General features: G+C 45.9%; 1 protein-coding gene across 2 annotated transcripts in view; it reads left to right on the top strand.

The window, feature by feature from the left end:
* The window catches only part of CLGN (calmegin), a 313,514-nt gene that overhangs the window by 197,118 nt on the left and 94,943 nt on the right, over nt 1-21,453 (top strand). For both annotated transcript variants that reach the window (XM_085643230.1, XM_085643231.1), the window contains one exon: nt 20,265-20,381. In XM_085643230.1, the coding sequence (XP_085499356.1) occupies nt 20,265-20,381 (117 nt within the window). The remainder of the gene's footprint in view (nt 1-20,264; nt 20,382-21,453) is intronic.

Raw genomic sequence — 21,453 nt, 5'->3', positions numbered from 1 at the left:
CTCATGTTACTAAGATTGGTGTCCAATCCAGGCACATGACTATGAGCTTCATTTAGAGTTTGGATTTCACTTCAAATCCTCCAACTTCTGGAGAAAACTATAATAACAGAGTAAAATTCACGAGCTGAGATTCCTACAAAATAATATCTTTATAGTGGACTAAATTCAGCCAGTGGATTCTACTCCATAGTTAGAGTTTCTTCTAGAAATTGAACAATTTTAAGTTCTCTCCAAACTGTGTATAAGGCTCTAAGTATGGGCCAATATTCCAGTAGATTTAAACATGAAAGGTTGGTTTTTGGGAAAATCAGGACTTGTGATTTGATAGCTGATGCCGTTGTAGAGTTGAAGATGTTGTGTCTTTGGTAAACTCTACATTCATTACATTTTAAGGAATCATTCCTCCAGAGCAAAGCCAGTCTTAGATACACTGTTAGTGCTCTCTGAAGAGTTACCACTTGAATAGGCAACCTTACTGTGGAGCAGGACTTCTTACCTGGGAGATGTAGATATATCTTCCAATTGCTTAGTACTGGAGAGAACGTATTTTGAAAATGGGTTTGGTACTACAAGCTCAATGTCTTATTTGGACCAGTACATGAATGTATACCTATTATACCAATTCAAACAATAGAGAATACTTTATTTCCAGACTGTTTGGTGTGGATGGCATGTCTTGAAGCTTTTTACATTGTTTATGGCGCCATGACTATGCCATGCAAGCACACAAGTAGTCCTGACTAAACAGCTTAGGAGGCAGAGGGGAGGTATTCAGTCTGGTGCCAGAAACCTTACACAGACCACTGAAGTCCACCTGGGATCTGAAAGTTAAAATAGTTCAGGGTGCCTTATCCCCAGGAATCTGAAAGAGTAAGACTCCCTCTCATTTTAAAAGGTAAGAATGAGGTGCTACTAAAACAGGAAGGGGACAAGCTTTCTAGCTACAAGGTAATGCTGCAAAGACATAGCAACTACGGGAGGTGCCAGAAGCGTCCTAGATTAATCAACTTACTGCATGAATGGGAACACAATTAAGCCTACAGCGCAAGAGGAGAGGCGAGATTTTGTGCTGGGGAATGAGTGGAGGTGAAATGTTCCTCAACTCGGCACCGTGGTTAGTGGGCAGCTCTTGGATTTTCAACGAGATGGGCATAACATGGTTCTATGAGTAGTCACAGCTACTGAAGTTTGAAAGTGGTGGAGTGTATATCCTCATGCTGAACTACACTTGGTAAGCAAAGGAAGCCAGTAAGCCCTAATACTCCAAGGAGAATTTGGGGACTGGGTTGGAGGAATTACACCTCACCATGCTTGAGAAAAAAATGCAAAATATGGGCAAATGGTGTATTTTAGAATGTAATTTCCCTGGATTAGCCAATATACCATATATTCTGGAAGGGTACTCATGAAATACTCTTACACTTTCATGGTGTACCAAGCAAGATGGGCTCTCGGCTGAAGTGCTGGATGTCACCTTCCACAAGAAAATTTTAAAAATACTATGGCAAACTGTGCATTTCTGAGTAGAGTCTCCCTCAAAATTGGACAATAAACTGGATATGCAATTTTATATGACCTACCATTTTTAGGTTTTTGACGTGGTGCTACTCAGCAGTGTTGTGAGACAAGGTGAAATGTTGTTTCAAGAAATGACCATGGAAACTGGAGGAACCCAGTTGGTATGCAGAAGTAGGTAACCTTCAACCTGTATAACAAAATATAAAAAGAGGCCCTGCTAGCCTTTCCAACAAGGAAGAAGATAGAAAACCTCTAAGGGACGCCATAATTGCCCAATGGCAACATCTGCCTGGCGGCCCACGCACAGTTTTCTCATCAATAATTTCATGTCAAATGTTGCACTGATGTTTTCAATGATGTCATAGAAGATGTCGTAACTGATGTAATATGTGGGACAATTAGCATTGCCTGGCGAGGGCACAAGATATAGTTACTTTAAGGCACGAGTTATAGTCACTAGAAATAACTGTAACTATACCTAGGGAATTTCTGTGTTTTTGTTAGGTTAAAACATTACATTGTTATTCAACATTTCACCTAACTGTAACCTTTGTTTTTTTCTGTGAATTTCTAGGTATTTTTTAACATTAAAGTTATATTTCATTACCAGATGTAAAACCAACCCCTTTGCACACGGCCTTTGGCCAGGCCCTGTGGCTAACTACCATAAAGGCAGCCAACCTCATAGTGCACATGGCCTTCGCTCGTGCTTCCCATTCGACCAGGGCCTCATCTTAAATTTAAAGTGGAGAGGGCCTTTGGAGCCCCTCCACAAACTTTTATCAGACTTCAGGGGCCCCACATCGCGGGGCCGCATCTTAAATTTAAAGGCCAACCAATGTGTGGCCCTAAGTACCCCATCCCCAGGGTTGGCTCTTGTACCGTGTCCGGGTACTGCAACCCCTGGGACACTATGGTTTGCCTACCCACAAGAGCGTGGGCAGGGAAGTGTTTTGTGCTCCCACCCGGCAGGGGCAGAAAGATTCTCCTTTCAGATTGGAACTCATTTGCCCATGCTTTTGCAGTCAGGGAAACTTAGAATTGCTCATGCCTGGTAGGAGCAAAAGAAAAGCTGCTCCCACCTGGTGGGAGCTATGCTGGCTCCTATTGTACCCTCTGTGCTCTTCAGCTGGAGTGATGAAGTGTTTTGTGGTTCTTTTTATGGCTGCATTTCATGGGCTGAAAAATGTTATAAGAGTGACTCAAAGACATGTTGATGTTCTTTTCAATAAAACTTTAATGATTTTCTTATGACAATGATTTTTATTAAACATTGCAATGTGTCAATTAATGAAATATAAATAAATATTGGTGATTTGCTGACAAAGACAACAGGTCTGCTTCATATATGTAGATATGCTGACCCTCCTGATAAAGTCAATAGATCCACTTTTTATATTTTCGTGTTCTAACTCTTTGAGAAAGCCAGTAAATATACCGTAATTAAAATAACACCCTTTATAGTGTAATATCACACAGTAAACCTGTGAAAATTGGTCACAGGGATTGGGCACAGGCCAGGCCCTGCGCAAAACTCTACGCTGCACACGGCAATTGACATTTTACTTTAGGTTAAACTAAACATAGAAATACACTGTAAAAGACAAACTTTAAAGTGACGTTACAGTTGGGAATTATAATAATATGTCACTTTACATTCACAAAACCTTACAAATTCACTAAAAAAGCCAAAGGTTAAAGGGATGTTATAGTTAAATGTAAATGTTAGTTTAAACATACCATTTTAAATTAACAAAACCTCTGAGATTCACCAGTTATAGTTATCTCAATTAACTATAACTTTTGCCCCTAAGGAACTATAACTCACACCCTTGAAATACACTGCTAATTACCTCACATATTGCAACACTCATGACATCTTCTATGACATCATTGATCATATCACTGCAACATCTGAATGGCATCATTGATAACTACATTGTGCATGGCGGGGTCCAAGAGATTAGTAGCCAAGGATAGGGGCACTGCAAGACCAAAGGGCACCAACACGAGCAATACTCTTGTTATCTCGTTATGTTAAAGAGTATTTGTAGCGTGCACTAACATCAATAGGTCTCTTGGTGCCCCTTCCTTAGATATATGGTTAGATAGGTTAAATATCAAATCCTAAACAGAAGCCTGGGCTCCAATGGGCAGACAATGTCATATGGGGTGAATGGGAGTAACATAATTAAGTTTGCATGTCATCCACCATCAAGTGAGTGGCAGTGTGCAACAGCTTTTACTGGTGCCATATAAAAATTCGAAACATTCCTAAGAACTGCAGAATTATTTCAGAAGAAGGTACATTTTGGTAATGGTACAGCACTGACGGACCAGCATAAACCTACCTGCATCTCTAGTCTCCCAAATTGCAGGTGGAGTAGGTGGCACAGTGCAGGTGTAATGGAGTGAGGAGGGCAGTTCCTGAGTCCACCTGACACAGTCAAGTTAATGTTAGTGGTATCGGTACAAGGACAAGGGTAATAAACAACTTAGTTTAGAGGGTCTAGGTACATAGGGCACTCATTGTGAAAAAAGGCATGCTCCAACAACTGGTCTGCAAAGAAACCAAGAAGAAACATGCTACCTCCCTTGGCATGATAATTCCATTCGGTGGCACACTCTTATGAAGCTAATGAACATCTGTAAAGTTATTTAGCAGTGAGGCTTAGAGAGGGTATGAGGATGCTTTACCTAGGGTCAAAAAGATTTAGGAGCAGAGCAGGTAGATGAAAACAGAGAGGAAAGAAATTGATTAGCCCAGGACTATGGGTACCTTTAGTTGTTTCCCAAAGGAAAAGTTGGAAGTCTGGTTTCAGATATTTAGTGGAAGTGAGTTCCAGGAATTAGGAATATAGGAATATGGAAGAGGGTATCAAAAGAGCAATGTTATATTAGAAAAGATTTTATAGAGTTATTGAATACTCACCAGGTGTCTTGACTGTAGTGGTGCAAAGACTTAGAAGACGTTACCTTCTATGAGCACTAGTCTGAGAGAAATTTGCGTTTTTTAGATTTATCCTGAATCAGGTTCTCTTGGCTATGAGGCTGATGTGCATTGGTAAGGCACTGCAAAGACAGAGAGCCCTGGCAGAACTTCAGCAGCTGTCTTGTGTGATGAAAAGGTCTGCTGCTAATTTACTGTCCAGCTAAATGACAGGGTGTGGGGGACCATTTACCTTGCCTGTACCAGGGCATATGTCACCATTGCTATGCCACTGCCACTCTCTTCCATTGGCCACACAGCCATGGTCAAGCACTGCAAGGCCCCGAGGAGGGTCACCTCACCTGGATCTCAAGAGCTATGGTCTAGCCTGGAAGTGTGGGCATGGCCCAGGATTGGGAACCCAGAGAAGTAGGGGGTTCAATGATTTTCCCAAGTGTTAGATGTTTGTCCTGAATTCTGCTGTGAGCTACTGTAGGATGCCAAAGGACCCACATTTTTGCTTGCCAATGACCTAATGCAGACTTAGAAGGATATTCAGCAATACTTTAAATGGGCCGGAACGGAGTACTGGCACTTTTTTCATTTTGCAAGGGAGAGTACCAGCACTTCTCAAGAGGGATGTAATTTTTTTAATTGGAGAGTGTCAGCACTTCTCAGAAACAAGCAGGTACTCTGGTACAGAGTACCTGTACTTCTATGAAAGTCCAATTGGTCGCACACTGCTCCACCTACCAGCATGTTGCCCCACAGAATTGTGGTCCCTGAAGTCGGCTTCGGCGGGTACGCCTATGCCCGAGTCTTGAGTGCAAGTGTGTGTAGCGTTAGCCATCCCTGGACACGTGTTTCGAGGTAGTTGCCTCTCGTCAGCAGGGAGTAGGTGAGTGTGTAGGGTTGCTGTGTAGGCTGCTAAAATAAGTGTTCTCAGGTAAAGTACCTCTCGTAGCACGCAGGTGTGTAACCATGAGCTCGTCAGCTCCACCGGCTCAAGGAGCCTGAATATTAACAAACGTCCAATTGGTCGCACACTGCTCCACCTACCAGCGTGGTGCCCCAAAAAATTGTGGTCCCTGAAGTCGGCTTCGGCGGGTACGCCTATGCCCGAGTCTTGAGTGGAAGTGTGTGTAGCGTTAGCCATCCCTGGACACGTGTTTCGAGGTAGTTGCCTCTCGTCAGCAGGGAGTAGGTGAGTGTGTAGGGTTGCTGTGTAGGCTACTAAAATAAGTGTTCTCAGGTAAAGTACCTCTCGTAGCGCGCAGGTGCGTAACCATGAGCTCGTCAGCTCCACCGGCTCAAGGAGCCTGAATATTAACAAAAGTCCAATTGGTCGCACACTGCTCCACCTACCAGCGTGTTGCCCCAAAGAATTGTGGTCCCTGAAGTCGGCTTCGGCGGGTACGCCTATGCCCGAGTCTTGAGTGCAAGTGTGTGTAGCGTTAGCCATCCCTGGACACGTGTTTTGAGGTAGTTGCCTCTCGTCAGCAGGGAGTAGGTGAGTGTGTAGGGTTGCTGTGTAGGCTGCTAAAATAAGTGTTCTCAGGTAAAGTACCTCTCGCAGCGCGCAGGTGGGTAACCATGAGCTCGTCAGCTCCACCGGCTCAAGGAGCCTGAATATTAACAAAAGTCCAATTGGTCGCACACTGCTCCACCTACCAGCGTGTTGCCCCAAAGAATTGTGGTCCCTGAAGTCGTTTCTATGTTTCCATTTCAAGCATTGATCTTCAGGGTATGTAAAACAAGCAGGCCAGCTGGGAGGCCCCGAGAGGTCCAGTCTTAGAAGGTTTCCACCCACTAGCACTAGGCACGACCAATGTGTAGAGGTGCGTGGGACCAGCATTTGTTAAAATGGTAACTGAGGAGCATGTACAGCACATGAGGTGATCTACATAGGTCACTTTAGCAAAATGTTTATCTTTAGAGGTGCTAAAAAGGAGGAAGGTAAACATTTAGATTCAAGCAGTCCTAAACCAGCAGTTGTCCAACTAAAACCCTTCACATGAGCCAGATGTAGATAATGGCCATGTAAAAACAGGAATCCCACCTTTGTATGCTTTAAAAGCCACTTAGATTTATCAATGCAGCATTGGCATTCTTTGGGTCTGTTTTCATCTTGTATTTGTTGCTTTTAGTGGAGAAAAATACTGTATTCTAATATGTTACTTGCCAATGTTACCGTTTCGGCATGAAAACACCAGCCACCTTGGTAAAATCCTAATAAGGTGGCAACCCTAGTAAATACTGTAGTATGCATTTCAATCCATTGTTTTTGTGCTCAGTGTGCACAACTACTGGATTAGGACTGCTTGAATCTTGTTTATCCCTGCCCTGCTACCCCTAGCAGCAGAGAGGAACTGGGGACATCAATGGTAGATTGACTTAGCCCGGAAACCCCCCCCCCCCACACACACACACACTTGACACATGCTATGAGATGGTGTTTTCTCCTAAGCTCTCTGCAGGGGGAAATGGTCCCCCAGGGGTATCTACTGGCGTGACTTCTCCCACTGTACAGCAACCTGAAGCCTCCAACTATCAAAACTATATCTTGTCCTGGAATGTTGCAGGCCTAGCAAACAAACTTGAAGCTCCTGTTGGGGGGAGTTTATTGATTGTCTACTACAGGAGGCATGGTGCTTGGATCCAGTGTAGAGGGCGGGCTATTCGAATTTTAATTTCCCAGCCCAACATACATGTTCTGGCTGACCTTCTGGAGTTCTAATAATTTGGGTATGCTTCTCTCTTAAGTGTAGTTATAAGGCCACTTGATATGACCTCCCCAGAGCTACAGGGCATTTGTTTAGCTAGCAAGGCACAACACCCATTGTTTATCTATAACAGCTATAATAGCGGTGCCAGAAGGGGCAGGAGAAACACCGATACTGCAGCACTTTATGTTACATAGGAGAAACTCCGATCCTCTTGACTCCCTGATCATCGTGGGGGCCATTAACGCCACCTTTGATCCTTTAAGCATCTCCGGTGTGTCCACCAGTGAGGCTGAGGATGAAGAATGGGGAATCCCCGCTTTAGACACCCCTTTCAAGAGGTGTACAGATGCTGCTTCACAGTTGCCCTCACTTACTTTATCTTGTGGCCTTCGGGCATGTAATGGTCGCACCAAATCAGATCCTCAAGCTCATTATACTTATAATCGGCCAGCACATACTAGCAGGATCAATTATGTCCTTGTCTCTCTGCCCTTATGGAGCGCTGTGGACAATATGAAGGTAGTCTTAAGATCTGATTGCGTCCACAGCGCCATTCGTTGCAGACTGGTGGCTATGATATTACATCCAAAGGTCATTCCACTGTCTCTTAGTAGGGAAATCAGGCTAGCAAATAACATACGTACTCTGATATGGGCTAGAGTCTCGATTCAGGAAAACATAACTAAGTCCCTCACGACTGCACTAGAGGACATAGATAAACTGCCCAGTTCTGATTCAAGGAACCAGGACATTCTTGCTATACATAAGGTCCTTTTTTCCACCGTTGGTGACTCTTTCTGGATAAACTGTAGGTTGGTTCGTCCATTCATTAATGCCTGTAATACATGGTTTAATCAAGATTGTAGAGCTGCTAAGAGGGGTGAAAAGCGGGAGGTGTGACCTTATAAGATCTGTGAGAGTCCAGTATAGAGAAGTGCAGCAGAAGTCCCGTAGGATGTGGGACTCTCACATCTGGGACCTTATCTTTGATGGAGTTAGGGTCGGATGGCACCAGATCATTCTGGAAGTTAGTGGCTTATGGTAAAACAGCAAGAATAAGGTATTATGAATAACTACATCCAGCCTCAGTTATGGTGGGAGCACTTCTCAGGGCTGTATGACACAGCAGGTGAGGTGCCCCACTTAGCACCAGGAGAGCTAGCTGTGAACCTGTTTTGACTATAGACTTAGAGGCAACTGATAGCGCCATAAGGAGCATCATCCCAGGAAAAGCTGCATGGCCGGACGTGATCTCTGTGGACGTTTTCATTGCTTTTAGTGATAATTGGGCGGTATACTTCAATTAGCTTATAAATGCAGTTTTAGGGGGTGTAGAGATACCAGCCTCTTAGAAAGTAGCAGAAATAGTACCTATCCACAAAAAGGGCTCAAAGGATAATCCACTTAAATACAGACCAATCAGCCTGCTAGATGTCTTTCAAAAAATATTTTCTAGACAGATCCTGAATATACTTGAAACATGGATAGAAGAAGCTAAAGCTGCCATACCTCCAGGCAGGTTTTAAGAAACAGGTCAGCACCACAGATTAAGAATTTAGATTCATGACTATTTACTGGAAAATGGTGGTGATCCAGAAAGAACATCTTCCTGTTATTTTCTTTGATGTAAAATTTGCTTTTGATCTAGCCTCACTTGGCAAGCTCTGGGAGACACTCAGAGATTAGGGGATTCCTAAAATACAGCTAGTTACTCTAATATGCCTACACTCGGATACATATGCACAAGTCCGATGAGGCCAGCAAGGTGAGCTCACTGACTACATAAAAAAGAGGTGAGGGGTGCACCAGGTCTGAGTGCTAGCCCCCTGACACACCTCTAATAGCGGGCCGCAGAAATACCTATGCTCTTATATGTGGACGATACCTTGCTGGTATCTAAAACCCCTGCAGGCTTACAGATTTTGATGGAATGGTTTGCCGGAGTGCAACAGCTCTCAATTTTTACAAATCCAAGACAGTAGGGAGAGCCTTATGCTGAATTGTGGGGTTCCATAGGTCTATCAACTTTGTCAACTGGTGAAAATAACTTCTTAAGATCAATATTGAACATGCCCAAGAGTACCCCTACTCTCCCTCTGCTATGGGAAACTGGCATAAAGTCAATCTCAAGCAAGGTCAGGCTTAGACCAATTGCATATTGGCGGAGCCTGAGGTCTACTCTGGCTGTAGCTAATTATTATGGCGCCTTCAAAGAGATAGTTGCTATGGACAAGAGTAACAAGATTAAGTGCCTAGTCTCCCCTGGGTGACTATTAACCCAATTGGGCTTACAAGACCAGTGGGGTACGGAGTCTCACCGATATCCATTATCTAAGTGCCAGATCAAGGAAATGTACTTGGCCATTGTTTGGGGCTCAGAAGTCTGCCTTAAGATTGCATGTTCCTTTTACTGTTGATTTTATGGACATTAAGTATCGCTGCAGGTTTGAACTCTTCCTTCACTACATTTTGGTACCACTAGCTAGGACGCTGTATGTCAGGTTCCTGTTTGGCACCCTCTCTGTTAAGTCCTCCTGCCAGAAGTAGAAGAGCTCTCCAGACCAGTGTATCATGTGTCCAGTCTGTCTACAGGCGGATGAGACACTTTTGCATTACTTTTTTTTTCTGTCCAGGCTATGCCCAGCCAAGGAAGAGGTGGATTATTCTAGTTTGCCGGCAGTTTGGCACGCGGCAGTGTCAGCCCGCTTTTAGGCTGCTGTACGCTGAAACAAACGAGCCAGTTGTGTATGCGGTAACTACGTTTCTTCATTGGAGCTGGACTATCTGAACAAACACTATTTCCTATTAGCAATTGGCAATTGGCTGTATTGGTGGCATAAGCTGCCAAGTAATGACATCAAGTCCACGGTTATCTTACATGGTGAGCCTCTTGCATGCTTTTTTTGAGCTGGTTGCTGTTTATTATGCTGCACCAAAATGAATTTTGTTATGTTATGTTTTCGTTGGAATCACACTCTGTGTAATCATCTAACAATGCCACTGGACAGCATTCGTTAAGGCTTAGGAAGTGAGTTTTAGAATGTCTGTGAGCATCTACAGATGTGGCTACACAGTGCTTTATGGGCTTTTGTATGTTTTATAAAGCAAGCTATGCTTATTTTAAAGACAAATTCTTCAGAGAACTGGCAAATCAGTCTCAGGCTCTGTGACTTGTGTAGGTTTCTATTCTCTCAAATAATGTCATGAGCTATTGATAACTTCGATAATGTGTAGCATAGTGGCACTGTTAACTCATTAATAGGCCTTTCTGAATCTGTCAATCAATCAAGCTGTGCATATATAGCGCAGCTTATCACCTGTGAGGGTATCCAGGCGCTGGGCTGAGGGTCTCAGTTCAAGAGCCATTTCTCGATCGAAGAGCCAGGTCTTGAGTCCCTTCCTGAAGTTCGCCATTGAGGGTGATGTTCAAAGGTGGAGGGGAAAGGCTTTCCAGGATTTGTCAGTGAGGTGGGAGAAGGATCGTACTCCAGTGCGGCGGATGCTTGGTGTCTGTGTGAGTGTGAGGTGAGCGGAGCGGAGGTTTCTGGGTGGCTAGTCGAATTTTAGATGGTGGTTCATGTTGGCAGGTCCTTGGTGATAGAGGGCTTTGTAGGCGTGGGTCAGCAGCTTGAAATTGCATTTTTTCTGGACGGGGAGCCAGTGGAGGTCTCTCAGGTGTTGGGAGATGTGGGTCCTTTTGGGCAAGTTGAGGATCAGTCTGTTTGCAGTGTTCTGGATCGTCTGGAGTCTTCTCATGAGTTTTTTGGTTGTGCCTGAATAGGGTGCATTGCCTTAGACCAGACAGCTGGTGATAAGGGCCTGTGTCACTATTTTTCTGTTGCCGAAGGGTATTTGTCAGTTATTCGAATTTTATTATGAACTGGCATATTTGAATGGCTTTTGGTTCTGTCTGCACACTTTTATAGTTTTGCAAACCGGATCAAAGTATTATTGATTGATTATGTATATCCACGTAATAGAGTGTTAAAATATTTGTACTTATTTTATTAGATTTATAATTTATGTTTTTATCATTTTACTGATATCCTCACCAAGGAAACTGCTTCTAGCAAAGTCACTAAAAGATGCCAGGGGCAGTATACAGGTGCCTAGGGGGCACAACGGGCATTTGCGCCCACTTTGCACGCCCCAGGAGCACTTTGGTACTACAGAAGGGGCCGCAGATGCTTGTGCGGCTCCTTCTGTAATACAGATAGCGCTGGCGCACTTAAAGTGCCAGCGCTATCTTCAGGGGCATTCCCTTATTTACATGGGGACGTGCCCCATGCAAATGAGAGAATCCCTTTGCCTCTGCGCCTGCGCCGTATTACAGACGCGGGCGCAGAGGCAAAGAAGCTGTAATGAGGCGCACTGGACCACAACAGGTTTCAAAAGTTTGGTGAACACCCAGGGGGGCCAAGGAGAGGCCAAACCGAAGGGATTGGTACTGGAACCATTGACCTTTCCTTAGGAATTGAAGGTATCGGGGATGAGAGGGGTAAATGGGTACAGACAGATAGGCATCATTGAGGTCTAGGCGAACCATCACATTTTTTTCTTGAAGAAGATCTCTCAAAAGATGGATGCCTTCCAAGTTGAAGTGACAATAAATCAGAAAGGGATTGAAGAGTCTGAAGTTCAGCACTAACCTTTGACCTCAACCCTTCTTTTGCACCAAGAACACATTGCTGCAAAAACCTTTGGAGTGTGTAGACGACAGGGCAATTGCCTGTTTTGACAAAAGTTCCTGAAGTTCGGAATCAATACAAGACTCTTCTTGTTGGTAAAAACGAAGAGAGGGGGAATGAATCTTGATACAGAGTGTGTGACAGTTCTATTTGGTACCCCTGAAATGTATTCAAAATCCACGAAACTGAAGTAATCTTTGCCCAATTGTTCACAAAATATCTCAGCCTGCCCCCCAGAGGAAGCTGTGGAAGGGTTGTGGGAACCATTACCTGTAGATTGGTTGTCGTTGTTTCGAAAAACCCTGTTGACTCCTCGATTGAAACAGCCTCGGAAGCCTCTGGACCTGGTAGGGTAAATCCCTGCTTGGGCTGGATCTTGGGCATAACCTCTATGCCTGGGGTTAAATCCTTGTTGAGGACCTTGCTGGTTGAAGCAGCCGCCCGAGATCTGCCAGAAAGGGGGTTGAAGACTCGCTTGTGCGAAGTTTGAGAATTATCCAGAGAGGTGAACGTATTCACAACTTGGCTATGTCTTTGACAAAACTGTCCCCGGACAATTGGCTTTCTGCCAGGGGGTCTGGTTCTACCGTGGCCAGTTGGACCAATTGAGGATCAGTTTGAAGCAGTAAGGACTTACGGCACTCTGAAGCTAACGTGCAGTTAGCATTGCCCAAGAGGCAAATTGCTCTCTGGGTCCAACCCACTATTACCTCCGAGTGGATAGAAGCCCCTGTCTCTTGGGCTTGGAGGGACCAATTCTAGAATTTTTGCTAAAGGGCCGGAAAGGTCAAGGAGTTTGTCCTGACAAAAATGGAGCGCCCTATCAATTTTTTTTGGGGTGTTTTTGTTATATTTCTTAAGGAAAGTTTGCATAGAGTGTCTATATCCGGGGTGAGGGCAGTTTTGTGGGGCAAGTCTGGCCGCGGGCATTCTTAGCGTAAGTGGGATCTGACCTCGTTGTCAAAACTCTTGTGCAGATTTTACTGCATATATTCTGCAACTGCAGAGGCCCAGTCGGAGAACCTGGCGTGTACAATGCTGAAAGGATCAAAAGTGAAAGGGGCCTCAGCAGAGGGGGAAATGGAACGTTTACGCTTTTTTGATCACTTACGACGTTGGGATTCATGGGAAGAGGATGTATCAGTGTCAATATCCGTGGAAGGGGCCGGTGGCAAGGGCAGAGAAGGTGTGGGGGCAGGAAGGGAGCCTGCACTGTTGTCATGGTCAGGAAGAGCTCCTTCAGTCACTTTCGCAATCGCTTTCACATGTGGCCATGACAGGGCAGAGGGGGAAAATGGGCTAGGGGGAGAGGGGTTACCAGACGGAGGAGGGGGAGACGCCGCCTACCAGCTTATCTAAGCGCTGAGAAATGGGGAGGAGCGCTGAAGACAAGGCTTTGTCTTAATTTCTCTGCATAGATTTATCAATCATGGCTTCCATGCCTTCATCATAGCAATAATCTTCATCTTTTTCTGGATCAAAGCAGCCAGATCATTTTTGAAAGTCTTGTAGTGAGACATCTCACAAAGAGGCAGGAGCACATCAAGCGGAAAATCCCCAGAGGGAAGCCAAGGTCTACCAGATTAAGGAATATCACAGGAAGGGATGGAAGACCAGAGTCTAATTATTGCAGCCCTACGCAGATTAGAAGCAGACATCAAAGTGAGCAGTTAGCTGTTACAGGAATACTGAGGTACCATTAAAACTGTAGCAGGACTTAAGCAGGGAGAGGTGCAACCCTGACAGCCTGCAGGAGGAAGCCTCAAATATTTATAATTAATATTTGAAATGTTTTAATTCTTTATAATCAGCCCCAGTACCAAAAACTATCCTGCAGTCCCCTGTTTTTACAGCCTGGGAAGATGCAGCTCCAGCGATCTGTTTCAGAAGCTGATCCGCGTACAAGAAAGACGCGTATGTAATGATGTGTCTGCGTCTGTACCGGCTGCAAGAACCACACTGATGCTGTAGTAGTGGTGCACTGCGTTTATTATATACATGTGGGAGCGCCGGATCGGAGCTCTCTCTCACTTGAATTCGGCGCTTCTAATGCGCCGGGAAATGGCCGCCGCCGGACGTCCGGTGATGTCACGCGGCGCGCGTTGCGAACGCTAGACCGCTACACCACATCTCCCCCTCTTATAACAACACAAAACCTAACAACCCCTTGGAACATATACAATCTTACTTGGTGTCCATGCTGAATTCCCCGAACCTCCGGGGCAGTATGATTCTTCTTCCTCGCCGTGTCCACTTACTGCCTTCCCCAACTTTCGGAGTGGTGACAACTCCTCCTGGGCTGGGTGCCCCTTCACTACTCTCCAGTCCTGCTTCTTCCCACTCATCTCTCTCAGTCCCCTCTTGGGTGTCTGCCTCCTGACCACACCCTTCCTCACAGATTCCGTGTCCTGTTCCCGCCTGGGGACTTCTTTCTTCTCCTCCCTGGGGGCTCTCCCGATCTGCCACCAGGCTCCTCCTTACTTTGGGTGTCCCTGTGTGGTTCGACGCTTCCTGTGTCTTCCTCCCATCCGTGGGCATGCATCTCGCCATGCGATCTTGCGACCATATCTTCCCATCACTGAGAAGGGCTGATCTTGAATACGGTTCTAACACTTGGAAAGGGGGGGTGAACTTGCTGTCTCCTTTTTTCCTCTGGATAGGTAGCTTGACTCTTACCCATTCCCCCTTCTCCAGTGCGACTTCTTTAGTGTTGTGCTTCCTATCATAGTGTTCCGTGTATACTGACTGTGCTTTCTCCAGATTCTTGCGCACTACGGCTGGGGACCAATGGCTTTGGACCGTGAGGCGTTTCCAGGCCACGTTATCCTTTGTGAAGGGCTCTCCACCTCTCAGCACTCGAAACGGACTGTACCCCGTTGTAGTGGGCGTTGTCCGATAGGCCCACATCAGCCGCTTCAACTCCTTTTCCCAATTGCTTCCTTGGCTGATCGCTGCTTGCACCGACCCCATTATCACTCGGTTAAATCTTTCCGCCGCACCATTCCCGGCGGGGTGGTATATTGGGGTGTGCCGAACTGTGATGCCATTCCTGTCCATGAAGGTTTCCCACTTGCTAGATGTAAATTGCGGGCCATTGTCACTCAGGATTCCTTTGGGAATTCCTTCCCTTATAAAGACTTCCGTCAGGAATTCTAGGATTGTCTCTGTTTCCGCGTTGTCCGCTACGTGGACTTCCGGCCACTTGGAGTAGCGATCTACAACTACTGTGATATATTTCTGGATGTCATTTGTGTCCGTTATGGGTCCCAGGACGTCAATGGAAATCTCCTCCCATGGGTTTTCCGGACATTCATATTGGCCCAGGGGCGGCCTCAACACTTTCTGAGTCTTGTCCGCGTTGCTACATTGCTCGCATTCTCTTACGTGGCGTTCTACTGCCATGTCCATCCCCGGCCACCAGTAGTCCTCCTTAGCCCTCCATTTGGTCTTCACTATACCTAGATGGCCCTCATGTGTGATGGCTATAATGTGTTGTCTCAACGAGGACGGAGGGACCACTGTGTTGCCGCGTAGCAGGAACCATGGCTTGTCTCCTACGGTCAGTTCTTCCCTTACTTCCCAATACTGTTTCAACTCTTCTTCCAGCAATCTCTTTTCCGGCCATCCGTTCGTTATGTACGCTTTTATGGCGCTCAACTTCTCGTCCTTTCCGTATTCCATCTCCCATTCTTGGGCGCTTATTGCTCTTTCATGATCACCGGTGAATGCTACCGCATAGTCTTCCCATCCGCCTTCGTCTTGAACTTCCGATACTTCCTTGGAGTCTTTTAAAACCTCCGGGAATTCTTCCTTCCATCGCTGGGCATCATGATCGGGTCCGTCTTCGGTCATGAGGACTTGCATGTGCCCTCCTGGGTTAAGCTTCATTCCCAAAGCTCCCTGGTCTCTCCAGCCCAATACCGATGGTCCCTTCTCTGCCACATACAGTTTTCCCTCACATGTTCGGCCTCTGAACTCAAAGGACAGTGGACAATATCCCACCATGGGTATAGGTTCACCCGTGAACGTTACCGGATGAATGTCAGTGGGTCTCAAGTGATACGCCGTGCTTGCTGCGAAATCTTCTTCCCATATCTTCCGTTGTATGATTGTGTAGGGCGATCCAGAGTCCGCTACCATGGTGACTCTTATGCCGCCTATCGTCATTTTGCACTTTGGCTTCTTGTCCGCCGAGCTCTCTATACCCAGTACTTGTTCCTCTACTATCAGGATCTCGTCGTCCTCTTCTTTGTCCTCTTCTTCGTCTTCTTCGCGTGCCCCTTGCGCTACGTACTTCACCTCTTGCCTCGGGGTCTTCCTTCTGCACACCTTTTCGTAGTGGCCTATGAGTCTACAATAAGAGCATTTGGCGCGAAATGCCGGGCATCCCTTGTCGCTGGCGGCGTGGGTGCCGCTGCCGCACCTGTAGCAGGCCGTCCTGCTCCACTGCCTTTGTCCTTGTGGTCTTGTCGTCCTGGCATTGAACTTTTTATAGGTCCGTGTGCCCTGCTGCATGCCGGTTGTTTGCTGTCTGGTGTTTTCCGGTCTTCCACCTTACATACCGCTTGCTCCGGGTGGCATTCGCGTTTGGCTGCTTCTGCGCACCTCCTGGTCAGTTCTGCTTTCTTTACTAAAGCCACGACGGTCTTCAGCGGTGCATCGCCGTTCGTCCACAGCTTTTCTTGGATTGCGGTATTCACCGTGTGCATGATGATCTGATCCCTTATTAAGTCCTCTTGTAGGGTACCAAACTTACACGTTAGGGCCAGTTTCTGTAAGGCCGCCGCGTATTCATCGACGGATTCCCCTTTATTTTGTTTCCTATGGTAGAAGTTATACCGATCTATTGCTGTGCATACCACCGGGCGGTAGTGGGCGTCCAGGTCTTCTATCGCATGTTGAAACACGTCATCGCCTGCTGCTGTTCTATCTTCCTTCACCAGGTCTTGGTACACTCTTTGCCCTGCTGGGCCCAGATGATGGAGGAGAATTTTCTTCTGCCGCGAGCTCGTGAACGGCGCTTCGCCCTCTTCTTCCAGGGCTGCGAGGTAGTTTAAGAAATACCTTTTCCAGTCCTCCCACGGCATCTCGGGCTCCCCTGTTTTAGCCAAGAAGGGCACTGGATTTGTTAAAGAGAATGTCTGAGAGGTCATTTTCTCCCTACCGCCGGCGCGCCTTCCTCTCGGTGTGGAGTTGTCCGGTGTCCCCTCTTCTTGGACGTCTCTGCCCCTCTTGTCCTCCTCCTGGCTGGATTCTCCACTCGCCGTGGGACTGCCGCTGACTTTCTCCAGGGTGCTGGCCCCTTCCCTGCCTGGTGATCACCCCGTACCTTCTTCCCCCCTCCTGGGGCATGGTAACTGTTGCTACGGGCCCTCCCCGCCTGTTGCAGGGGCCTGGTGCGCCTGGCACGCAAAATTTCTCCCCCGTGGCTGTTGGCGCCTTCTCCGCGTCTCTGCCGCGCTTCCGCGTCGTGCACGTGGTGGCCTCTGCTGGGTTATCTCGCTACTACCGTGGCTCGGGTCCAGAGTGCATGTGTGGCACCCCTTCACCACCTTGTCGCCATTGTAATATTGTGTCTGCGTCTGTACCGGCTGCAAGAACCACGCTGACGCTGTAGTAGTGGTGCACTGCGTTTATTATATACATGCGGGAGCGCCGGATCGGAGCTCTCTCTCCCTTGAATTCGGCGCTTCTAATGCGCCAGGAAATGGCCGCCGCCGGACGTCCGGTGACGTCACGCGGCGCACGTTGCGAACGCTAGACCGCTACACCACAGCGTAGGCAGTCTTCTTAAGAGGCTCGCATGTGTAGCCCAGTTGGGCTACATACGTGACTTCACTCCCGGGAGGAGGCTGGGGTCAAAGAGCGGTTGCGCAGGACCGCAAAGGTAGAACCACAGCGGAGAGTATTATGCGAGAGATAAAAAAAGGGGAATTTGTACAGAAAAGAGGCGTAGAGTGAAGGTGCAACACGCGCTGGATAAAATACGTGAACCTTGACTGTGCAGCGGTCTCCAAGCCGATTGTGCGAGTAGAGCTGATCAGAGCCTAGGAGGAAGAAACAATTAGGGAAACAGCACGGCAAAGCAGACGGAGGTAAGCATTTGCCTAAATATATACTTGGCACATAGATCAGTATAAAAAACTCTTATTGATATACAAAGTAGAGAGGCACTTATCTTGACTAAGAGCAGCAAAGAAAGAGGCAGAAAAATGTTGCCTCTCTATTTTGTATATGATGGAGACTGTTAATTGGTGGGTTTCACAGAGGTGTGGTTCAAAGCCTCATGGGAAATGTAGTGTTTATGGTTTACTGTTTTTTGGTTGGCTGCTGATTATTGGAGTAGTAAAGATTGAGAAGCATACTCCTCGCCTCCGGTCCTGCCATAGACTCCTGTTGGCTCCAGATACACTTATAAAACGTATTTGCTTTTGCACTGGGAATTCAAGCGGCAGAGTTTCGGAAATGTGCTCTTTTCAGTGCACCCCATGAGTGAAGGACACGTGGCTCAGTGTGCAGTTTGCGAACATGCCGTGCTGGCATCCTGCCTGTAGCTGCTTCTTACACAGCTTCAGCAATGGGCATGATATGCATGGAATGTAGGGTCAGGTAAGGACCAGCAGCTCTATTTAAGGTAGACTGTGCATTTGCCCTCAACTCACCCTTAAAATACATCACAGCGTTATCTCGGTTGAATCTCTCTCTGATCCTGTACAAAAGAGCTGACAAGTGCACTTTTACGTCAGCAAGAACGCCCAGTCAGCACTGCGTCAGCCCAGGACACAAACCCAACAGACTGGAGCTAATATTATTCAGGTGCACTGTACTAATAAACGCACATTCACACTTATTTACTACAGTACGACGAGACTGATATGAGAACAAATGGTTCATGTCTCACAGACGGCAAGCTACTGTGATTTTATATAGGGAAATAAATCTGCTAATGGTCACGAGGCCTCTTGAATGTAGTTTTAACTTACAGTGCAAATTTAAACACATGCATTCTGCTTTTGGCTAAATATGTTTTTAAATAAATGACATAAAAAAACGCTGTGAGATAAATTATATATGAGAACACGAAGAGGTGTGGCGCCGCGGCCTGGGCGACGGACTCCGTTATCTGGGGATCACGGTTCGATCCCCGGCGGCAGATTAGCCCAGAACCATGTGACTCTGGGCAATAGCTTGCTTAATCTTCGCGACGGCCCCCAGCGCCTAGAGACCCTTACGGGTGATTGTTCGCGCTTTACAAATGTGGATTATTATTAGTGTGCTATTTATTACCATTGTAGAAGGCTACCAATGACGTCACAGCATACGCACTGGCAATGTAAAGGAAACCCCAAGCATCATTAGGAAGGAAAAGGTGGTTACTCTAGCGACAGCATAGTGAGTAAACACACACAACGTCATTCGTTACCTTTATAGTCTGTGTTGTTATGGCAGCAAAAAAAGTGGTAGGAAACGGCCAGCTCTACACCCCACCACAAACCAATAAACTAAACATATATACCAACTACCACACACCAACCACTCATAGCAACTCACATAGCACTTGCTTAAAATTTTTATATTCACAGCAGTAGCAACTATCCAAAACAATTCGGACTCACGCTACCCAAATACACCCACCTAGAATCTACACCACTCTACACTAAATAAATCTACTCCACACCACGCAAACAACACATAATTGGGAACACTGTTGGACACCACAAAGCCCACTTAACACAATACAAACCATACAAAAATCCATTGAGCATACTATTTTTTCCATAATAAAGTTAATCTGATTATAACAGCCCTTTAAACGCACAATATATTTAGAAATTCGCCACATCCAACATACATCACCTAATCAGCAAAACATTACAACATTAAAAACCTATTTCCTTTACACTATCTGTAGTACAAAGAAAACAAAAATAGAAGCTCTCACAAAGGCGCGACCTATTGGCTTTGCCAGTTCTTGTTCACTTAGCTGGGGCAACCCCCAAACGTCTCTGGAGAACATTTGACATACCTAGCACACCAAGAAATGACCGGCATGCCTTTTTTATACGTTCCACCTCAGAACGTCGTTTAATTGAAATCTATTTGTTGTGTGACTCTATTTATAAAGGACGGTGCTATTTCTTTCTCCCTCGAGTCCTTCTGGGGAGGAAGAGCTCGCTCCACTGAAGTCTGGGCTACAATGTACCCTCTACCTCAGAGAGAGGGGTACACTAACCTCCAATGGCTGTGTCAGTGACATATAATGTCTGTGACCAAATAACCCATTAAGTGCGTTTAGTTCTCATATTTTTTTTTTTAAAAAGCAAGCGTGATCATCAGCGTTGTGTATTGATTGATTGAATGTGAACTTTTTGTTAAACTCTGGGGGTTGTTTTTTTCCCACAGCCTGGCATCTTAAGCCAGTTGGTAACTACTGCAGTGGAGAACCCGTGGCTTTGGCTTCTTTATTCGGCAGCAGTAGTGCCCATCGGGTTCCTGACTTTCTATTTTTGGCGACGAAAGGTAAAACAATGTTACTTTCCTTCAATTATGTTCTCTACATCTTGTACGCTGCAAGTGCTTTGCTTGACAATAGTGCCATCTAGCGGTGGAAAAGTAAAACATTGCTTGCTGGTTTTCTTGATAAGTTATACTTCGGAGAATTGATGACATCGATGTGGAAGTGTGTTTAGATTCATCCTGAAAATGCAGTTGAATCTTTACTGTAATGTTAGTTCTGCTGTTTTTTGATTTTGTACAGTATTCTGCCTATGCACGCCCACCGAACATAATTTGTGTAATTGGAGCTGCCTCAGGACTATACGGATTGGTCTAAAGGAATGTCGTAAAGGGCTTCTGGGTTTTCACTCTTTATGGTACTCCACTTTCTTTTGAGGGTGTGTGGAAGACCAACTTCCTGAACCTGTGCAGGTTCTGCTATCCTTGCTGTCATGTGGGCCGATGTGCAATTTATGCTGCAGATATGGCACCATTTTTGGCAGCGCTTATTCCATCAAAGGCATGTAAACCATCCAGTAGCATCATTAGCCCCCACCGTAGCAGCTTAAGGGTGGCGGGGTTGTCAGTAGTGAATTATCTTCTTAAAAGGAAATGTAGGTATTATTTATGGCTTCCTCTGTCTTTAACTCTGCAAATAAACGCAAGAAATATACTACGAAAGTGAAAAGCAAGAAAGAGGTGTAGATAAAAGCAAAGTAAACGACCCTGAGAAGGAGACATTAGTAAAATTGGAGAAAAAATGAAGGGATAAAAGGCACTATAAAAAGAATGAGTTAAAGAGAAGGGAAGAAAGAAAAGTAAGGCAAGTAGGAAACAAGGAAAGACAAATGGGTAGGTAAGAAAAATAGGAGAGAAGGTCTGTAGAAAGGTGAAAGAAAGCACAGAAGAGTGAAAAAAAGATGGGAAAGAGGCAAGGAAGAAGTAGTAAAAGGATGGATGGATGGATGGATGAAACAGTGGAAGGATGGTTGCACGAGTGAAAGGAAAAGTGGAAGTGTGAAAGTGGATGAATGGATGTAATAATGGAGACAATGGTGTGAGGATTAATGGGTGAAAGGATGGGTGCAAGACTGGA

Source organism: Triturus cristatus, chromosome 2_2 (genome assembly GCF_964204655.1).
Source record: "Triturus cristatus chromosome 2_2, aTriCri1.1, whole genome shotgun sequence".
NCBI lineage: Eukaryota > Metazoa > Chordata > Amphibia > Caudata > Salamandridae > Triturus > Triturus cristatus.
Note: the sequence above shows the minus strand (reverse complement) of the source record. Positions and strands in the feature narration are given on the sequence as shown.